Source organism: Stigmatopora argus, chromosome 10 (assembly GCF_051989625.1).
Source record: "Stigmatopora argus isolate UIUO_Sarg chromosome 10, RoL_Sarg_1.0, whole genome shotgun sequence".
NCBI classification, from domain to species: Eukaryota; Metazoa; Chordata; class Actinopteri; order Syngnathiformes; family Syngnathidae; genus Stigmatopora; species Stigmatopora argus.
The window spans coordinates 5,758,348-5,778,503 of NC_135396.1; the positions used below are offsets into that span (position 1 = coordinate 5,758,348).

General features: G+C 38.3%; 4 protein-coding genes across 6 annotated transcripts; 2 read left to right on the top strand and 2 right to left on the bottom strand.

The window, feature by feature from the left end:
- Window positions 1-774: 774 nt before the first annotated feature.
- sdhdb (succinate dehydrogenase complex, subunit D, integral membrane protein b) lies at window positions 775-3,707 on the bottom strand. The gene is made up of 4 exons (XM_077611856.1): window positions 3,546-3,707; window positions 2,915-3,025; window positions 2,252-2,402; window positions 775-1,506 (listed from the first exon to the last, which is right to left on the bottom strand). Exons 1-4 carry the CDS (start codon window positions 3,646-3,648, stop codon window positions 1,341-1,343), a joined length of 531 nt encoding a protein of 176 aa, XP_077467982.1. The 5' UTR covers window positions 3,649-3,707; the 3' UTR covers window positions 775-1,340.
- timm8b (translocase of inner mitochondrial membrane 8 homolog B (yeast)) lies at window positions 1,330-4,856 on the top strand. Of its 2 annotated transcripts, XM_077611858.1 has the most exons (4): window positions 1,330-1,521; window positions 1,796-2,028; window positions 3,990-4,106; window positions 4,530-4,856. In XM_077611858.1, exons 3-4 carry the CDS (start codon window positions 4,005-4,007, stop codon window positions 4,695-4,697), a joined length of 270 nt encoding a protein of 89 aa, XP_077467984.1. In that variant the 5' UTR covers window positions 1,330-1,521; window positions 1,796-2,028; window positions 3,990-4,004; the 3' UTR covers window positions 4,698-4,856. The 2 variants fall into 2 exon arrangements, with proteins under 2 accessions (XP_077467984.1, XP_077467983.1); XM_077611857.1 differs by lacking the exons at window positions 1,330-1,521; window positions 1,796-2,028 and having other exon boundaries at window positions 3,892-4,106.
- A 742-nt stretch (window positions 4,857-5,598) lies between these two features.
- On the bottom strand, window positions 5,599-9,193 carry LOC144083778 (L-amino-acid oxidase-like). Of its 2 annotated transcripts, none has more exons than XM_077611853.1 (9): window positions 8,875-9,193; window positions 8,268-8,393; window positions 8,068-8,155; window positions 7,655-7,869; window positions 7,471-7,583; window positions 6,962-7,163; window positions 6,746-6,814; window positions 6,515-6,651; window positions 5,599-6,375 (listed from the first exon to the last, which is right to left on the bottom strand). In XM_077611853.1, the coding sequence occupies exons 1-9, from the start codon at window positions 8,914-8,916 to the stop codon at window positions 5,610-5,612; spliced, it is 1,758 nt and encodes a 585-aa protein (XP_077467979.1). In that variant the 5' UTR covers window positions 8,917-9,193; the 3' UTR covers window positions 5,599-5,609. The 2 variants fall into 2 exon arrangements, with proteins under 2 accessions (XP_077467979.1, XP_077467980.1); XM_077611854.1 differs by lacking the exon at window positions 8,875-9,193 and adding an exon at window positions 8,554-8,579.
- A 54-nt stretch (window positions 9,194-9,247) lies between these two features.
- Window positions 9,248-19,000, top strand: LOC144083841 (sorting nexin-19-like). The gene is made up of 14 exons (XM_077611957.1): window positions 9,248-9,369; window positions 9,974-10,214; window positions 10,375-10,569; window positions 10,874-12,076; window positions 12,513-12,711; window positions 12,835-12,935; window positions 13,020-13,139; window positions 13,619-13,743; window positions 14,276-14,369; window positions 14,475-14,634; window positions 15,450-15,591; window positions 16,529-16,713; window positions 17,203-17,290; window positions 17,811-19,000. Exons 2-14 carry the CDS (start codon window positions 10,011-10,013, stop codon window positions 17,932-17,934), a joined length of 2,940 nt encoding a protein of 979 aa, XP_077468083.1. The 5' UTR covers window positions 9,248-9,369; window positions 9,974-10,010; the 3' UTR covers window positions 17,935-19,000.
- Window positions 19,001-20,156: the final 1,156 nt, after the last annotated feature.

The window sequence follows — 20,156 nt, forward strand, 5'->3', positions numbered from 1 at the left end:
ACCTTTGTTGAATGATATTTTACCCATTTCATTATATGCAGCGGTGTATGATGACACTAAAGGCTTTTGATTTGATGTAAAGGCATAGCATCCCATAAAACTAAGCTTTCATTTCAAACTATTCCACAAAACCTAGGTTTTCATAAAGAGCAAAGCTTTCCACAATACTAGTGTCCTACAAGTGCAATCAGTGGATTGCCGTCAGGTGCTTCTCTTGCCCAACCCCCGTTGCTTCTACAAACCCTTTGCCCACCCCCCAGCTAATTGGTGACGGCGAGGAGGTGATCGTTACGATCCGTCCCAAAAAATGGCAAATGAAAAAGCACTATGTAAACGCTAAACGATTATCCCCCGACTTAAACCCAGCCGGGAAGAAAAATATCATGGAACATTTCAGGATGAATACTTTTAGAGTGACCTCTTCCAAAAAAAACAACAACAATCGCCTCTGCCAAGGACCTTTTTCAATTTAACTTTACATGACAGATCTCCAATCCATACATATTGCGGACATACGGTTAAATAAATGGTCAGGGAAAAATGTATGATGACGCAGAAATTATTTTTTTTGCCTTGACGGAGACACTGGCGGCGATTGTTAAACAACTTTAAAAATGTTTCAAGGGAAAAAAAGCCTGGCCCCCCATCAGAGAAGGGAAAAGTTATGTGGCCCTCACAGGAAAAAGTTTGGGGACCCCTGGTCTAAGATGTAATCTGCATTTGCACACCTTACGCAGAAATCAAGTTTTCTCACACCAAACACATTCAAGCATCCAAAGGTATATCAGTTAGATTTTAAAGCTGGCTTACAGTAAAAGACAGATAATACAGGCTTTCATCTTGTTTGGTGGCAATTAAACTTCGATCAATATGAAGCATCTTGACTGCACCATTAAAATACAACTGCAGCATATATGAAGATGGTTTAAAGATCAAATGTTTCATATTTACACTAATTGAGACACAGTGGTTTTAAAAATCATCCAACAAAGAGAATCCTCGTAAGGAAAAAATAAATTATAGCTGACAAATAAGACTATTCTGGTCTGTACAATGTGACAAACGTTTTGTGGGGAAATATGCGAACTAAGTGACATGACATAATACAGAATAGAAAAGACATTGGCCAACTTTCTTACGGCACACAAATCTCAGCCCACATGGATCTGAAACCGTGCCGGTAGGATAAATGGCAACCGGTCTTTTTGAGCAGAGCTAATTAACATGATGTGCAATTACATGCTTGTGAATCACTGGAAATATTGCCAAAGCTGTATATTCATAGGAAATTTACATGAAACAGGTGTCATTTTTCTGAGCTTGCCAGTTCATGTTACTATTTATTTGCTCCAAAGCAGTGCGATGGCTTTGCAGATTCCCACGTCATTGTAGTTGAAGTAGCAAAGGCCGGCGAACGTGACCGTGGACAGGACAAAGAGACCGGCGTTGACTATCTTGATCTTGGTGTCCCCGTGAACGTAATCTGTCAACACCTGCCCTATACCCCTAAAAGACAAGCAGGTAAAAAAACGTTTTAAAACTGTACTTGAAAATATGCATATCATTCACATGTCAGTCTTAGACAGAGGAATGACCCCAATTATTTGATCTTATCTCTCGTTCTGTCAAACCATTTGACACCATCCAATGTGACTTAAGTTCACTTGGTGCTGACATTCTTTGGAACTATAATCCGATCAGTCACAGACTACATGCAAGAAACTTTGTAGCCTTCTTATTATACCTTGTCGCACCGTTGCCGGCACAAAATGACATCAGGCTATTTGTCTCAAAGGTTCTAGTCAAAGAGAACATAAGACGACATCCTAAAACACCCACCTGGCCTAAAAGCCATGGCTTAGGAGGATTTATCACCACTCATGACTAGGATTTGTGGCCTGCACCTGCCATGATGTCTAGTGTTTGCACTAAGTGATGGACTGGCACATTGCTCAGACATAAGCTGAAGCCACCTTATGGGTCTGCAACCAGCTGGAACTAACAAAGGCATCTGCTCACTGCTATAAGGTGGGTGTCTAGGTTTTTTTTCATATTTTTCTGATCCTTGCTGAAAAGACCTGAGCAAGGCTTCAGGATGCATTTAACTCATTCGCTTTCAATTGTTTTTACTTTGGCCAATCGCATATTTCTAACTGTTAAGGAGCATTTTGACCAAGACTCGTAGAAAATTATATGAACAAAATTACCAAAACTCGCTTCTCTATTGGTTTGAATGTCAATCTTTGCTTACCAGTGTCCATGTAGGGTGAGTGCGGCAGCCAGACTATAATCTATTGCAGGACCGGGATGAAAATAGGCAACAGGCCCCATGGCCAAGAGCAGGATGCTCAACACTCGCTCAGCAGTCCAGTGCAGAGAGGCGGCTTTGGAGCCAGAGCTCGCTTTTAAATACAACAAAAAAACATTGGATTCAATTATTTAAATGATGTATGACTTGACACAATCCTGACTACATCAATTACCTAATTACAGACTTGTGATTGCCTTCAGGTTCTAAATTACCCAGCAGAGGGAGCCAGGCAGTTATGCTCATTTTGATTTTTTATTACACTTCCTGCCTTAAAATGACACTCACCCAATTATGCATTGACATAAAGGAAAATTTAACCATTTGCTGTAGCTGTAATTACCTAGATCACAAACCCAGACAATTTAACAAGCTATTTTATGGCCATTGTTCATTCTATAATTATTGGAACAGCATATTTATATTTGGCATGATAGATAATTTAACAATATTAAGTGAAATTTTTAAATCTCATCCTTGATTCTCAGGACAATAAATCAATCAAATTGGAGTGTTTTGGTTGTTGGTTTGTTATCAAGTCAGTATGCTGAGAATGCAAGGACCTGCAGAAATAATAATAATGGGAGCTTGCAGGTTTACACAAACCATTTAAAGTGTGGGATGTATGAATCCTTGCACTGAACAGATGACACTTCTCTTGATGTTTGTATGGTGTGACCAATGGCCTTGCCAGCATGGTGTTTTGGTAGATCAGAGCTGGGGAAATACAAAGACCAAAAGTTAAATCAAAAATAAAAAGCACACTGGGAAAATTATTTAGTTAAAATGGTGAAAACAGATGATATTTGATTTGCATTATCAAAGTTTTTATCACGTAATCTGAGCCCGATTAAGAAGAAAATATGACATTTCAATATGAAACCGGGGGGAAAAAGTGTAAAATCAAACCCAACAGATTTACTGGGAAGTCGTACCTACTGAATCGATATCTTCCTTAAGTTACAGATCACTTACAATATTTAAGTACCGCTCGTTTATTATGATCAATAGAGGGGGAGTTAATATGGATTTAGTGACATTTAAACGAGCTTTTTTAGCAAAAGTCGTGATCTTGAGAACAGCGCCAGTGTTTTCTACGTAGCACGCCTTAAGCACAGGCAGTAAAAACATTCGAGCCGCCACCCTTACAAAGGAAACCGTTGCCAAAAGAGCCGTCTAAATCGCGAGTAAATTGAAAACAAATGCAACCGATGGAAAGCAGATCAATAAATCTTACGGTGAAGTCCCCGGCGACAAACAGAACTCAGCCTTACTATAGCCGCCATGATGAGTAACCAACCAAGGTCAATACGGTTTGCCCGGAAGTTGTTGATGAACATCCACGAACAAAGATAATATGTCTCAGACGAGAGCAGTGGCACCTCGCGCAATTACAATTGACTCTGTGCAAAACAAATTGTGCAATAAATTAAATTTACATTTCTTATAATTATAAAAAGTTGCCTTTGAAAGTAATTCACTCGTTGGACGTTCTCTAAAAATATATTTTACATAATACGCAAACGTCGAGTTGCTTTCTGGCCGATATCTTTCTTGACACTTTGACAACCTTTGATAGCGTCACTTTACGCTGACGCACGCACGCGCAGTGAGTACTACGGAAGGTCACTTATCATTGGATTTATACAAGACTGCTGAAAAGCGCAACTGTCTATTTCAGAAAAACAATCCCGCAATGGAGAGTTTTGATAATCTAAGTGCGTCGGAGAAAGCAGACGCAACAGAGCTCCAGAGGTTGATTGCAATCGAGCAACAGAAAGCGCAGTTCCAGGCCCAGGTTTGTAGAATTCTAAACGTGGACTGTTCAATGTGATACCACATGGGATAGCGGTTTTATGCAAGGTTAATGTAAGAAAAAAATAAGTATCACTATAACAATTTGACACAAGATCAGTGAAAACACAGTAAATAGTGTTCCATATTTCCTCTAATGTTCTCCATATATTATATTATATTTGAGCATTATCACAAACAATTCCATTTAGTTTTGTGTTTGTGTGTTTTAACATTGGTTCTGTTTTTTTCTTTTTTTAAAGGAACTTCATTTAGAAAAGGAAAAAAATGCATGCATAATCATGATGTGAAATGTTCCTTTTTTGTGAGAAACATTAAATTGATGCAAATTATTTCCTGTGCCCTGCACAGTATTTTGTTGCCATGGCAACTTCCCTCACATGCCCATTGTTCATCCGTATTTCAGGTGCACAACTTTACCGATGTGTGCTGGGATAAGTGTGTGGACAGCCCAGGTTCCAAATTAGACTACAGGACAGAGACTTGCCTTGTGAGCTGCGTGGAGCGATTCATCGACACCACCTTGTCCATCACCAACCGTTTTACCCAGATGGTGCAGAAAGGCACTCATTGAATGATGCAGTGCATTAATGGACTCTCCTAGCAAATGAATCAATGTTTGGTATTACTAACATGTTTGTTTGTTTTCCCTGAGCATCTGAAATGACGTTTCTGTGATCCTGTTGCTGCATGAGAATAGAATTTGGTTTCTAGTAAACTGGCAGATTTGGGGAGAAAATTGTTCTTATCTGGATTTATTAAGAACACTTTTAAAAAAGGAGACAACAGGTAAGCAAACATAACTCTACTGCTCAAAACTTTAGGTACACCCTATCTTAACTTGAGTATAATTATACTTATTTTAAAAACACAACCAATTTAACTATCCAAACTGGTACTTACTAATTTTGTAGTGCCACATTTTAGTTTTGCATTGGGTTAATACAAAACTCCCACAAAGGTGTCAGGGTTTCATGCCTTTATTTGCTCAAAAAAGTTATTTTCTTGATATAAATTGTTCTTTAATACATTTTCTAGAACTTAATAAGGTGAAGTGGAATTATACCATATTGCTTGCATAAACTCTATCACATAAATTGAAAGTATCATGTTAAAGAGATAGGAAATGGACTCACATTTATGCTTAAATGTAACAAAACTTCCAGTCTTTGGATAGCATATGCAATAACTTCTTACAAATAGTTTATAAAACAAAACATAAAATCATTCAAAATAGATATATTTATGTTTTCATAGTAAGATAATACAAATAATCGATGAAAAGCAAACCAGCATTTTTTTCAACCCCCCCCAAAAATCTTAAAACAAATAATTATGAAAAGCACAGTATTTTCTTGTCTGCCGTCACTTTGGGGAAATACTGATTTTAATTTACATTTGTCTCCACAAAAACTGATATTTGGAGTTTTTCCTATATTTTTTCAAAGAACATTTCAGATGGGTTGCACAAATGTTATCTTTTCCTTTAAATTGTTAGACCATTAATATTTTTGGCTGCTCTGAGAGCAGATTTAATAGAAGTTTCTATCCAGCCGTGAGGTAGGGCTGTGTGCTCTCCTGCAAAGTGCACACGTCCCTCATTCTGGAAGAGTTCTTTAGCATAAAGCCCCTGATATGGTGTGAAAATGGCAAAAGCTCCCAGGCTGTAGGCGTCCAAGCCCCACTTCTTCACCAGTCCGCCAGTAAATGAAGACCTGATATCCTCGCCGTGGATCTTAACCAAGTCGTCCAGGACCGCATCCATCAGCTCCGCTTCGCTCACACCTTGAAAGAGGGTGGAGTCATCAGAACACGTGTACGATGCGAGCAGGGCCCCCGCATCTGTTCCTGGAAAAGTATGGCTGGGGTAATAGACGAAGCGAGACGGTCGATCTGTAATGCTCTTTCCTCCCCTGATACCCTCTTTCTCCCAAAAGCGTTCCCGAAAACTGAGGATGACTTTAGTTGAGCTGGCGTAGTGAACTGAGCGCAGGGCTTCCATTTTGTCTCCAGAAAGCGGCGGCTGGAAGTCAATGAAGAGCGCAGCCTTGGCCGTGGCAGTGACTATAGCATAGTCCGCCGTCAGGTTGGTCAAAGAATCTGGTGTACGCTGGTCCTGGTATGTGACTATCACATTTCTGCCTCCTAATTGGTTGATGATTTTGACTTTGGAGTTGAGGAAGGTCGTGGCATTTAATATATTGTAGAAAGTTGTTGTGAGGTGGTCAAAGCCATCAGTCACTTCAAAATACCTGCAAAAGCATCCAGAGTAAAAAAAACAAACAAGAATATTTGTAATGCCCTGCTAAATATCAAAAGTCAGAAAGACAAATAATCTTTACATTTAGGTATACGTAAAATATTACGATTAGATATGAAATATTTTCTTACTCAGTGTTGTCATTGATGTCCGACTGAAGATACAAAGTTTCCACCATGGATGTGTAAAAAAGGCTGTTTTCATTTAGGATGTCTCCGATCATCCGCAATGCACCCTGACTCAGATTCCCCTCTTTCACCAAGTATTCCTATTGACAAATATTTCAAATAACAATATAATAATAATAGGAGTCATTGCATTCGAAACGTTGTTTAATTACACAACCAGTACATGTTCCTCACTTTGACTGTATAGGAATCATACTTGTCCAACATTGCATTGCAGCCACTTGTCTTCAGATCTTCTCGTACCTATGCAAAGATTGTAACATTGCCACTTTAAAACACATTGAGTGGTGAGTTGTCACCCCACATCAGATTCCAATGGATAACTGCCAAATAATGATAATAATAATAATGGCGTAATTAACTTTCATAAAGCTTAGAGACCCTACAAACCTTCCACAGTGTGTCACTGAAGAGTTGTGCAGCTGACTTCCCCCTTTCACTTTCATTTAGTGTGTAGTTAAACACATCATAGTTGTTCTCCACTGTAGAGGTTTTATGAAGTTTTCCATTTAGCAAAAAGTAGGTGTTCAAGTCATCTTGGATGAAACGATTTAAGGGTATGTGTAATTTGGAGGCAACAGAGAGTAAAATCCTGTGGAAAAATACATCATGTTATAGTGGGGGGAAAAAGAACACATGAATATCTACAAAAATGCTATCACTTTTTGTTCCTGATTTCAACAACCACATTTCCTGTATCCCCCTCCGTTTTTTTTTTCCTCGTGTATTGGTGATCTTTGTTATTAAGTGTACAACAACAACAAAAATGTGTTAAATAGTAAAAGCCAAAGTTTGAGAAATATAATGTCAATTGAAATTATACATACTGAAACATGCATGAGCACTACGAAAAAGCACCAAGGAGACTCAAAAAGTGTATAAAAAATGACAGCACTCACTTTTGAAAGCTGGGTATCCTCATGGGACCCAACTCTGCATACCAGCCTTCCTGGGAGTTCCTGAAGGTCTCAACACGTCCTCCTATCCGGTGACTAGCTTCTATTATAGTGACCTTAAAGTGCATCAGGTCATCGTCAGTAAACTCCCAACGTCTTTTGGTCAAAAAGAGCTCGCTCACTTTACCTTATGACCGGCATCTTTCAAAAACTTGGCAGCAGTTAGTCCTGCAATACCCCCACCAATTATTGCAACATGTTGAGGATTCTTTGTGGCAGGGAGTCCTCTCTCCACAATATCTAGCAGCTCGTTGTAGTCTTTGTCTTGAAGGCATTCAAACAGGGGGTCTACAGTGATCCCATTCACTACAAACACCACCACTCCCACGAGAACTATAGGAACTGATGCAGAGTGTCAATTTTTGTTGAAGGTAATGCAGTGAAAACTGCAACCAAAAAGACTTATATTTACATTTTAAAGCTTTGAGAAAGGATTAAGGTATCGTGTGTCTGTAACTAATGACTTAGATGTAAACAATTTTGCAAGAAATTTAAGTTTAAAATATAAATATACACTTATTTATTATTTAGAGTACTTACTAAATTTCCACAGTGAAATGTTAGTGATCATCTTGGAAATGGAAGTCCACAGTCTAGTTGTTTTGTTATGGTCAGCGGAAAGTGAAGCCTGTAGTTACGATCATATTTAGTTTTGGGGTAAATAACAAAAATAAATGACAATAAGTTCATAAGCCACTCTCAACTCACAAGCCAAACAATTCAGTTTATATTTAACTCACCTTTAACAAAGGTACAGTCTCACAAGATGTTGTCCACCTATTCATGACCAAGTTCACCTCCTGTGCTTGCCTCTTAATGCAATTAAACTCTAAATGAAGGCAACCTAAAAAACCTAGATGTTGGATCTGTAGGAAAATGCGTATATTAATGGGAGACCTTGCGACTTCAAAGGTCTTCCTGAAAAATGTTCCCACACCAGCTCAAGAGTCAATCACACTGAACTAATAAGATTAGTGAGGTTATACTAGACAGCGCAGTTCCTCCATCTTCACTCATTTTTATTACCTATGTGGCACTACCAGCGAGCAGGCCTAAACACCCAGGGAAGGAGAGTACCCCATCCGGAGGGGGCGGCATCCCCCTGCCAACAGCCAAGAAAGGCTCCCGTAGAGAAGGAGGCTATAATGATGGACAGATTTTTTTGTATCTCTATAGTCCTTCTATATTCTGCCTGTTTTTCCTTACTCTCTGCCCCCTAAACCAGGGGTGGCGAACAAGTTGGACACAAAGAGCCAAATTTTAAACTGTGGGAGTCCAAGAGCCACACCACATAGTGACCTGCCAAAACAGACAATTTAAATACACAACTAAAACCATATTACTCACCATAATACTTTCTTCCCCTTTAAAAAAATCAAATGTGTTCATTTCAAGGTAAGTGTCCACCCTCAACACACACCTCAAATGCAATTTAGCCAGAGTATATACAAAATATCATAAGAAGCAATTTCTAAGAAGGAAAAAAAGGAAAAGAGGAGAAGACCTTGCATTTTTTTAAACGCGATAATCCCAGATTACACGCACAAATAATTACAACATCAGGGCAGTGTAGAGAAAGGATCCTGGCATTAAAATGGCTAGTCGGTAGTCCAGATATTTCACTTACAGATATATAAGATCGATTTGTCTAGTTTTTATTAGTAGTAGTTCAACTAAAATTGGGTAAAAATGATTGACAGTGTTTGTGCGGGAGGGGCGTTTCGCTTTCAATATGACGTCACGTTCGCGGAAGTAAACAGCTCACGAGACGTTTTGTTGATTGAAAGCTTGAAACAGCTGGCTGGGAATTGCTCGATTTTAATGATGCTACTATTCACTAAGGTAAGGTTTCTTTGTGCCATTTTGACCCATTCAACACGAAAAACACATTAATGTTACATCTTTTTACTCCCGACGATGTCGTCGTTTCGTTTGATCGACATCGCGAATACAAATGTGATTATGAATGAAGTATAAACCTTATATTTGCTCACTTGCGACAAATAGACAACTAATACAGATTTTAAATATAATTTGTGGCATCACACGTCACTGGTAATACGTAGGACGAAATGTTGCGATTTGATCTGTAATTGAATTAAATCGGATGCTTTTATTGTCATCATACAAGGTTAGTGAGATTTACAGCTTCACCACGAAGTCCACAAATAACCACAACAAACCATCAGACAAATGATAAATCAATAATTACTAACAATAAATAATACATAATCAATAAGGCGGTGGGCGTCTATTCCAAACTAAATAGATCGGACATCTAACCACGTATGTGTCCTGCAAGAGTTTAATAAAAATCACAATATTTCCATAAAAGGTTGAAGAAATACACTGGTAAAAGTGAATGTATTCTTATTATGATCTGATTCACTGTAATTAAAAAGCTATTTTGGGATCTAAGGAACTAATTTTACCTTTTGCTTTTTAGGTCTAATGCATATATGTGACTAGTCCCCAACAGTGTCATGGCTGAGATGCTGGGACAGAGGTGTTTATTTGGCCTTGGTGTCCTCTTGGCCTGGCTTGTTCTTTTCCATCTGCTTGTTAATATCTGGCTGTTGTGCGTGTTCACCAGTCTGCTGGTGGTACTTGGGGGCTGGTTAGGCTCACAGGCTATCTTGGAATCCAACCATGTAATTCACCTGGAGAGATTTATCACTCTAGAAAAGGTAAGCCATTACTTACAAAGCCATTTACAGGTGTAGGAAAATAGAGGGTGCCCTATCTCCCAATTTTGCACACCATTTACTAGAGTAGGAACCCATTCACTGTTTGGTTGAACTCAACTATTATATGTTGTACCATCGATGTCATTGCACTCATTTTCAGATTCATTCCTCTATGGAGGATGAACATGATCTGGACCAAGAAATCCACAATTCAGTGAGGAAGATTATCAGGGATTTTGTTTCCTCCTGGTACTCGACTGTGTCCTCTGAAAGTGGCTTTGAAAAAGAAGTTGAAGATGCCATGATTTCCATGTTCATGGAATTGAAGAGCCGTGCAAAGCAATTGGACCGAAAGGTAGAAATTTTGTAAGATATGCTGAAGATGTGGTTGTCTTTGTGCAAAAATGTGCATCTTGTGCAAACGTATTATTAAAATGCATTTCTTAAAGACATTTATTACCCAAATTCAAATGAGAAATAAACCTTGTGGTGGTAAACCTAAATAAATACACAACACAGTGATTTACAAATGACATTCGGCCTATATTTAATTGAATACACCACGTTTATTTTATTTATCTGCATGCAATTTTGTGATGGTGAAATTTATGGATAGAATTGGCCTTCCACTTTTTGTGTCTTTTTCTGTACTTTTACAGAAACTAACCCAGAGGGTCTTGGAAATGTTTGGCTGCCATCTGCAGGACTATCTTCGAGCTAAGGAGCTGGTTGCACAGCAACAATTGTCTCCAACTACAAAAGGGAATGATGAGAGGAGAAAGATGTGGTTGGCATATTCCAAAGTGACTACACCTCACTGTGTTATGACCAGTGAGACAGTGCAAGTCAATTACACCAGAGCACTAGTGGACTTATTGCTGCACATTTTAGTGCCCACCCCTCACTTAGAAACGGGCACAGGGCGATTTGTTGTGAGAGAGCTCATAACCTGCAATGTTCTCCTCCCTCTTTTTGACAAATTGTCTGACACTGACTGGCTAAATCTTTTCTTGATAGACATAATTGGCAGTTCTAATAAATACAAGGAAATGAGTGGAGAAGATAATGTGGATTTGTCCTTACCACTTCCCAGTGTAGAACTAGAGTTGAGTCTCCCGCAAGAGACCACATACAAGTACCAAAACAACGCGGATGTCCTTCATCCAGATGCTCAAATAGAAAGTGAAAATGATGTTGGCATGGTCATTCCTCAACACTCAATGCACGATGTTGAACATTCAGTGGTTGACAGTCAGCAGAATAACATTGAAGAAGAGACAAGTCAGACCTTAGGAAATTCTCCATGTGGAATAAATTTGAATCTATTTTACCAAGAAAATGATTCTGACTTGGATTCTCCATCAGTGGACTACAGGGGGGGTTCCATTGACTCTCTGGTCATGATAGGACAAGAGGATGGTTTGTATGACCAACAGAAAGAATGTGGAAGCGAGTGCAGTAATGGTAATGATCTGAAGCTTCTTTGTCTCGATCAATTCGATGCCTCCTGTCCTGCAGTTTCTGTGAATTCAGAGACGTATGGGCCTACAAATGGCTCACTGGAAAAAGCAACAGGAGGCACTCCCATGATGAGCCAGGAGAACTTGGAGAGTGAAAGTAGCCTCCCTTCAGTAAACCAAGCGACTGGGCTTCCTTTGGTTGTTGAACCAATTGGGAGCGCAAATGATTTGACTGTCATGAGCCCATTGCATTGCACTTCCCCATTGACTCCATTCAGTTTTGAGCCACTAAGTAGCCCTGATGGACCAATCATTATCCAAAACCTTCGCATCACTGGCACTATTACAGCTAAAGAACACAGAGGAACCGGCTCACATCCGTACACTCTTTACACAATCAAGGTAAGATCTGTACTATTCAGTCTTTCAACCATAAATGCTCCTAAAATTAGGTAAAATATGTACAAATATGTTTTTCTCTCTGTCTACCGACAGCCTAGCTTATGTTATTTATTTTAAACTGTAGTTGAAAAACTGTGATTCTCCATTTTACTATTGTTACCTTAACGTATGCTTGTTCTTGGTTTATGATGAAAGAAAAAACTGTCCTCCCAAAAATGTGACTTATACTTCAGTACGTACTATATTTTTTTTCATCTTCATTGTCTATTCTTTGGCTGGTACTACTTATAATCAATTGCAATTAACTATCCGAAAAATACATTAAATCTATCCACGTCATCGCTTTTGTATTTATAAACATGTACGAACTTCCCTAAAACAGTATATAGAACACAATCACTATGTTGAAATCTTTTTTTCCCCCCATGGCTTTCAGTATGAGACAGCAATGAGCTGTGAGAACCTTGGACATATCAATCCAAACTCAGAGGATGGGGACACATTGCACTCAGGTTTTGAAAGTCCATCTACGGCACAACCAGTGGCCTATCATATGGTCAACAGACGTTATAGTGAATTTCTTAACTTACAAGCACGAGTGGAAGAGAGAACTGAACTAAAGAAACTCATTAAAGGTAGGTTTGGAAGAGTATCCCATCATAAAATATACCTATTGATTTAAAAAAAAAATCAGCTACCATGCGTTTGTGTACTTGAATCCATATTTTACTTATGAATTGTGATGTTTTGATTTGAAGGTGTCAAAGGGCCAAAGAAAATTTTCCCAGACATGCCCTTTGGAAACATGGACAGTGATAGGATAGAGGCCAGAAAAGGAATGCTGGAGACCTTTCTAAAGGTGTGTTATGTTTTTATGACTATATTTTTGCGCAATATGGAAGTTACTTGTCGAATTACAACCGTTTTTATGACCCTTCTGCAGCATCTTTGTGCCATTCCTGAAATAGCCAACAGTGAGCAGATGCAGGAGTTTCTGGCTCTAAATACAGATGCTCGGATTGCCTTTGTCAAGAAACCTTTTATAGTTTCACGCATTGACAAGGTTTGTTGGCGGTCATTCACTACAATGCATTTGAATAAAATTAACACCTCTTTATGAAGTTAATGAGGAGTGTAGTATTTTCAACACTTTGTAAAACCCAGACTTTTGTTTACCACAGTAGACTTGGGAGACCAATGCAAACATAACATGCACAACAACAAAGGTTTTCACACTACAACATAGAAACTTATGATTTCTACACTGCTAGACAGTTTGATTAATCAACTTAGTGTCTTAGTATTTGGAGCACCCACCAAAAATGAGCATTGTTTTGGTGTTGAAATATTTATGGACCTGTCTGTACTTGCATATCGTCAAATTTATTATATGTATTGTTCTGCTGTACAATATAGAAACAAGAGAGTACAATAAATTTACACATTGCTAAAATTGCTAAGCACCTTTTAGTTTGTCATCAATCATATAAATCATCGTAAATCAATGTTCTGCATTACTTTTAATATTGTATATTTCTGCAGATTGTGGTGAATGCAATTGTGGACACACTGAAGACAGCATTTCCTCGTTCAGAACCTCAGAGCCCAACTGAGGAAAATGAGGGCGAGGTGGATGGGGGAAAAGTGATTACTGACAAAAAAAGCAAGTATGTTATCAGCGTAAAACATATCAAAGTGCAATTACCTACATTACAATGGACAGAATTTATGAGTCTATTTCTGTCCATGTTGTTGTTTTTCAGTGTACCATTCAAAATGTGATTGAGCTTTTGAGGGCAATTTCCTATTTCTTTAGGGATTTTAACAATTTAAGACGAGTCTTTGATTGAATACCTAATAATAGGAGTTTTAGAAACTAACGAAACATTCAACCAGGTCTAAATTGGTATAAACCAGCTCTAAAATGTTTGCATGACAAGCCATTGCTACACGTGAGGGTTGCTGTCATCTATTACTAGCCCATTTAAAACGCCATATACATGTGACCTAATGTTAAAAGTAGAATTTTTATTTTAACTCTACAAATTATTTATTGTGTGAACTTAACAAAGCTTGCATGCTTTGTCCCTTTTTTGTTTTATGTCAACAGACACCATGCAATTCTAAAAGTTGCATGCTGTTTTGTTCATAAACAACAGTGAAAATATTACCAACAAATTTCTTTCTGCTTTGTCTCAGGTCCCGCCTGAAATTCTCCAGTAAAAACATCCAATTTTTAAATGGCTCAGATATTGGACAACCTGTGTTGTTCAGCTTGGAGCAAACCAATACTGTAAGTTAATTAATTTACCCCTCTTTGTCAATGGGAGGCTTTACAGTTTTCATTACTTGGTTAAAGTCTTACATCTACTGTGAAGGTTGTATCTTTTACTTACAGATGTTTAATGGGATGTCTTTAGAGGATCTGCAAAATTTTATTTATAAACAAGAGAATCTGTCTGTCACATCAACGCCAAACTGTGCAGATAGTCCAATTGTTCCACAATACGGACATTGCCAGCAAGATGGTACGATTGGAAAAGAAAGTCAAGGACATGGTGAGGAAGAAGAGAGTGTGCCACTTGAAGGAGTTTATGCTGTCGCTCTTATGACTGGTGAATGTGAGTGTGTGTGTAAACAGGGTGTTCCAAAATGTTTGACCCCATTTCGCAGGCCAATCATAACAAACTAATTTAAATGAACTTGGATGATGATACAGAAACACTCAAAAATAAGTTTAATCTAACCTTACATTAAACTTAATTGTAATTTTGTTTGAAATTTGTATCCCTTTTTTCTCCCGGGTTGGCTCTATTTGCCCCGCCTCCACCCTGACTTTCAGATGCCGTTTTTAAAAGGAACCTATCGAGGGTTGTTTGCTTTTGTCTTCCCTTCAAAATAATCCCAAAATGATGCACACAAATGTCCTCATGATAGGATAACGCACGACCACTTGCCAACGGGAAGTAGTATACTCCCCTCGTATTGGCGAGCAAGCTCCGCCACGCGTACACCATTCTGCATTGACTAACGGGGGGAAAAAACACTGAAAAAAATGCTACGCTGTCCCAAATGCTCTTAGAGACATTTACACGAGGGAGTTGCGGGGAGAAAGACAGTGCCCATTATGTTTTCATAAGCAGACTCGCGTAGGCTGTATGCTCGTATATGAAAATTTGTCTCGTATCTCAAGGTAAATATTTGTTCGAAGTTTTACTCATATCTCAAGTTGCTCGTATGTCGGGGCACTCGTATGTCAAGGTATTACTGTACTGCATGATTATCAAACCTATTAAGATATAATGGCATGCTAAATATATATTTTGTCATATTTGACTTGTGCGTCATTTTTAATCTCTAATTTTCTGTGCAGCTGGCACAGAGGCAGTGGGCATGGAATTGACAGACATAGCATTGAACATCCTGTGTGTGGTCTTGAGAGAGCAGTGGAGCTGGCTGTGTACTGAGAATATTCAAAGGACCATCAGGCTGCTGTTTGGGACACTAATTGACAGGTAATATTTATGTACTGTAGTGTAGTGTAGTGTTGATAGGATAGCTCAAAAGAGAATAGGCTAACAAAGCAAGAAGCTTTGTAAAACTGTTTAAATTTCTCCTCGTTGGCTGAAGATGAATTGTTTTATTTATTTTGAATGTGAAGTGGTCTCAGGATGTTCCTGTTATTTTGCGCACAAGCATCTCTTACGTAAATGTTTGCTGAGTACGGAGACCTTAATTATGACGAGAACTAAAAGTGTACATATTTCATAGAAGTTAGGTCCAGTTGAGGTCACAGCTCAGCGTCTTTCTGGTACAGCAGTATGATAAACTTGTCACTTCTTGCCAGAGACTTTTTATTTCAGTTTTTTCCGAAACCTTTTACTTGGTGCTTTAAGTAACCTTTTTATTCTGGGTGGCAACTGTCTGTTTCCACCACTCACATGATAAATCTCAATGTGAAAGAGGTCAGACCTCATTGAAAGGTCAGTGTCCCCCAGAAACATCCAGCCTATGAAACGTACTCATCACAAGACCTTAAGTCCAACAGTTATGCAAAAGGATTTGAGGGGGGGTGAGTTGAGATCACCTGTAGTGCGAGACTATGCCAAGTGAGACTACTTTGCTGCACTTGAAGTTTCAAATCCGTATAGGAATGCAATGAGGCATTGGCTACATTTAAAATGGGTTGGCTGGTCGGACATAATTGTCTAGTTAGTCAAGTCAGGCACAATGACAAGGTCACAGCACATTATTTTCAAATGTCAGTTTGTCAACCTGTAGTGATAAGGAGTGGATTGGTGCCAAATTATTCTTGCATAATATTTCACCTTTTGTGTTAGTTTCTTTTTTCTTAATACATTACCACAAATTTATAGGTTTCTAAATCTAAATTATAGCCTAAACAGCTTGAGTGGTTTAAGTCTTAAAATATTTTGTGTTTTCCACTTTTAGTTGGCTGGATGTGAGTGTGGCCAATCTAACCAGTACCAGATACTGGGTCCATTACCTTCAGGTCATCCAGGAATCTGTTTGGCCAGGAGGAGTTTTGCCTGCATTGCCTCAAACAGAGCGAAGCCAGCAGGAGAAGGACAACACCAAAAAACAAGCCTTGTATTGTCTGATGAGACTACTGCCAGGTATACAAGCTGACTGACACTACATAAGGGGTGGCCTGGTCCGGTCTGTTTTCCATATCTCCCTCCACCAACACATCTGGATCGGTATCAAGCTTCTGGACAGTTTGCTGATGAGTTGATCATTTGGTAAAGGAGGGAGATATTAGATTAGAACTTTATTTCATCCCGTATTTGAGAAATTTCCTTGGTTGCAGTAGCAAGACAGACACAGAAGACATTGTAGACCTAGGTAAGGTATGGAAAACAGACTGGATAAGGGCTCTCGAGGACCGGACTTGGCCACCCCACCACTACATGGTGGGAGCTCTTAATTGGGAACACTTAATTGGAGAACACTCTAAGAGGGACAAGAGTAGCTTTTATCAGAATCATCCCACAGGGGCACATGCACATAATCATCCCATTACCCATGTTTTGAATAATGTAAAATAATAAAGCAGCAATTTGAGTAGACCCATTTTGATGATTTTCCTGGCTTTGTGTCCACAGATTTAATCACAGATTTGCTCAACTCAGACAAGTACAAATTCAGTTGGCAGATTGTTCTTGAGTCTTTCCAAGACCCTTACATTAATAGGTAAGCAATTGCCGTATTGATCACGTTTTAACGTTATCAAATATACTACTGCATTTAGATATATGCAAAAGGGTGTGGCATACCTTTGTCCCTCTCAATCTCAATTTCAGAAAACATTTTTTTTTAAAATGTGTATAAACTGATGCAACTTAAGATACAAACAAATAGACCAAGTATATTCTTTCCCTGACACCGACAGTTCTCCATCATCTTAAGTTAGTGTTAACACTGTTGTGTTATCAAAAGCCCTTTACTCTCCTCATTTCTCTTAACAACATGAACATGATGCCAACAGCATTATGATATGGTCCTTGAAAAAATATATTTGAACTTCCCTTATATAGACCTCTCAATTGTGCCCCTCACACGTCACTGGCGTATTGACCACGCGGTAGCCTCACTAAGTCAACGTTATAAAGTAAATTTGACCCTCTACGCCGATTCTCGACTTGACTGACGTAGTACAGAACGAGAACTGCCATTTCCATCACTAATTCAATTTTCCGTTCTGTTTTATTAGACACTTGGTTTACGGCATTTGTGACCTTTTAGTTGAGTTCCTGGTTCCTGAATTACCAGAGCAAAGCTTTCAAAGGAGTTTACTACAGAGCCTCTCCAAAAATCCAGAAAAACTCTTGGCGTGAAGTAACAACCCATAACTGAGTTTTGTACATGATTTCCTTAACAATACACACCCAACCTTTTTCCCCCATTTGAAGATGTACACTAGAAATTTGGGTGTTCGACTTAACCTGAACCCACTCAGTTATAATTTGTAGTCATGACAGCAATGTATTGTACCACTTAAATAGTTGGTAAAAAAAACTGCAAATCTCTTGTGACCTTGATCTGAAAGGCAAAGAGTGCTTAAAGTACAAAGTACTTAAATAAGCAAATTAAATTCAAACCTCTGGTAATGGATGAGCACAGCCAATACTGTGACTACTCTGGCACCAGTTGCACTTATACTATGGCAGTACATAAACGCTGATTTCAACATGTGTAAAAGGAAAACACTCAATTTTTTTAATACTTTTCTCCATCTGAGATTCAGGCAAAGCCCAAATCAAGTCAAATTTTGTTTGCATGACATTATCTGTCAATACAAGTCTTTTTTTTACGACTAAGTCAAGGCCAATGTCAGTATTGCTTGAATAATAGCAGTGTTATGTCAGCAGAACCTTGAACATTTCCTGATGGAAATCCTTTTTTTATGAGAAGTAAATGAATGAATAATATATATAAATTATTTACAGAATGTATCCTGTAAAGTACTAATGAATTTGGTTTAGAGAAACTGCACAGGCAGTTACAATTGTTATCCAAAGGATGGAGATGGATAACACTAACTCAAGTTTGAAGTTTAATCATTGTTTGTTGTGATATTTTATATTTCCTCATAGCAAATATGGGTCAGTGACAAAGTTGATGAGAAATGTGCCAGTAATGTCTTCTCCCTCTGGTGAAGTAATTTTGTCCCACTCATAACTGCTGTAATTTTAATGAAGTAAGACAAAGTGCCCATATCTGACTACTAACAAGTATATTCAATGAATAAGAAAAATAATGCGTTAAATTGTCATAAATCTACTGAAATATTGTCTATTTAGGCAAGGAAAGTATATTTGTTAAAGCTTTAAATTAAATGCAATGTTTTTGAATGCCAAAATACACTGTATTGTACGTATGTCATTCTATGATATACAGTTTTTTAACGATAGTGCAAGAATTAATGGAAAGTTACACTCTACATCCCATCAAAGATATGTACAAGTAACCCCTTTTCATTTTCAACCTTACTGTTTGTACCAATTTGAGCACTTTATTGGTGAAACTTATGTGAGCGGACTGCCAACCGTGTGCTAATATGTTGCTTATAGCTCATGTTTTTTGTCCGGTACAAATGTGTAGATACAAGTATGTTCTGCATGCTGTGTATTGCTTTAAAATATTTGCTTCTTTCTGAGCATATCTTCAAAACAATAAAGTTATGCAAATAACTTATTGATTTTTCATACGTGCTGTGCTCTGAGATACTTCATCTGCTCACATGTGCATGCGGTATATTTGTACGTGTTGCACGGAGTCCTAATATAGAAAAGGGATGGCTGAAAAGAGCAACAGTGCCAGTAGAAGTCTCTTAGTGTGCACGTGATCAACTCCAATTCTAGAAATTTGAAGACTATTCATGGAGTTATGTCTGACAAGTCAGGAGGTCTGTCACTGTACTGTGAGCCAAAGGGAATCATAATATCATCTGACTTTTTTGTTACTGTTTTCTCTCAAGACTGATGGAACTTCTTGACCGATGTTACTTATGGCATATTCATTAATATCCTGCCTGTCACATTCGTACTATATTCTGACAGTGATTCTTGTAAGTATTGTTCCAATGGTACACTGTCCAGGTCATCTTTATTTGTATTTCTTTGAACGTTGCAGTGTCTTTTCAGTGCCGCCAGTAAAAAATCTCCTAGTGACAAAAATCTAGTGAAGAGAACAGATTTGTGAGTTGTCAAATGAATTGTTACATTACAGATTTGAATGCATACAAAGCCAAATATTGGACACAATGATATGAATTAGCAATCTTCGAATGGCAATAGTAAGAAGGTCAAAACCATGGAAGACAAGGCCTTCCAGTGGCTGGAAAAGAGAAGCATTTTATCAAGTGAAGTATATAATAAAAAGCAATTATTTTAAAGATAGTATTGGATTTGATCGGGTTATGCTCCAGCAACCCTTTCAAGGATGCGCGCTATGGAAGATGGATGAATGAATGAATGCACATAGTACAATTATCCATGTGTACTAGTACTAATGGTCTTCTGAGAGGCTTTCATCAATTGTTCCACCTCTAGGTGGC

Coding starts and splice junctions, on each gene's coding strand:
- LOC144083841 (XM_077611957.1), top strand. CDS start 10,011: ATGGCTGAGATGCTGGGACAGAGGTGTTTATTTGGCCTTGGTGTCCTC. Junction 10,570..10,873: donor CAAAGCAATTGGACCGAAAG/GTAGAAATTTTG, acceptor GTACTTTTACAG/AAACTAACCCAGAGGGTCTT. Junction 12,712..12,834: donor ACTAAAGAAACTCATTAAAG/GTAGGTTTGGAA, acceptor TTTGATTTGAAG/GTGTCAAAGGGCCAAAGAAA.
- sdhdb (XM_077611856.1), bottom strand. CDS start 3,648: ATGTTCATCAACAACTTCCGGGCAAACCGTATTGACCTTGGTTGGTTA. Junction 2,403..2,914: donor TACATCCCACACTTTAAATG/GTTTGTGTAAAC, acceptor TGTATTTAAAAG/CGAGCTCTGGCTCCAAAGCC. Junction 1,507..2,251: donor CTCACCCTACATGGACACTG/GTAAGCAAAGAT, acceptor CTTGTCTTTTAG/GGGTATAGGGCAGGTGTTGA.
- timm8b (XM_077611858.1), top strand. CDS start 4,005: ATGGAGAGTTTTGATAATCTAAGTGCGTCGGAGAAAGCAGACGCAACA. Junction 4,107..4,529: donor AAGCGCAGTTCCAGGCCCAG/GTTTGTAGAATT, acceptor TCCGTATTTCAG/GTGCACAACTTTACCGATGT.
- LOC144083778 (XM_077611853.1), bottom strand. CDS start 8,916: ATGAACACATTTGATTTTTTTAAAGGGGAAGAAAGTATTATG. Junction 8,394..8,874: donor AAGGGGAAGAAAGTATTATG/GTGAGTAATATG, acceptor ATTTTCCTACAG/ATCCAACATCTAGGTTTTTT. Junction 6,652..6,745: donor ATGATTCCTATACAGTCAAA/GTGAGGAACATG, acceptor ATTTGTCAATAG/GAATACTTGGTGAAAGAGGG.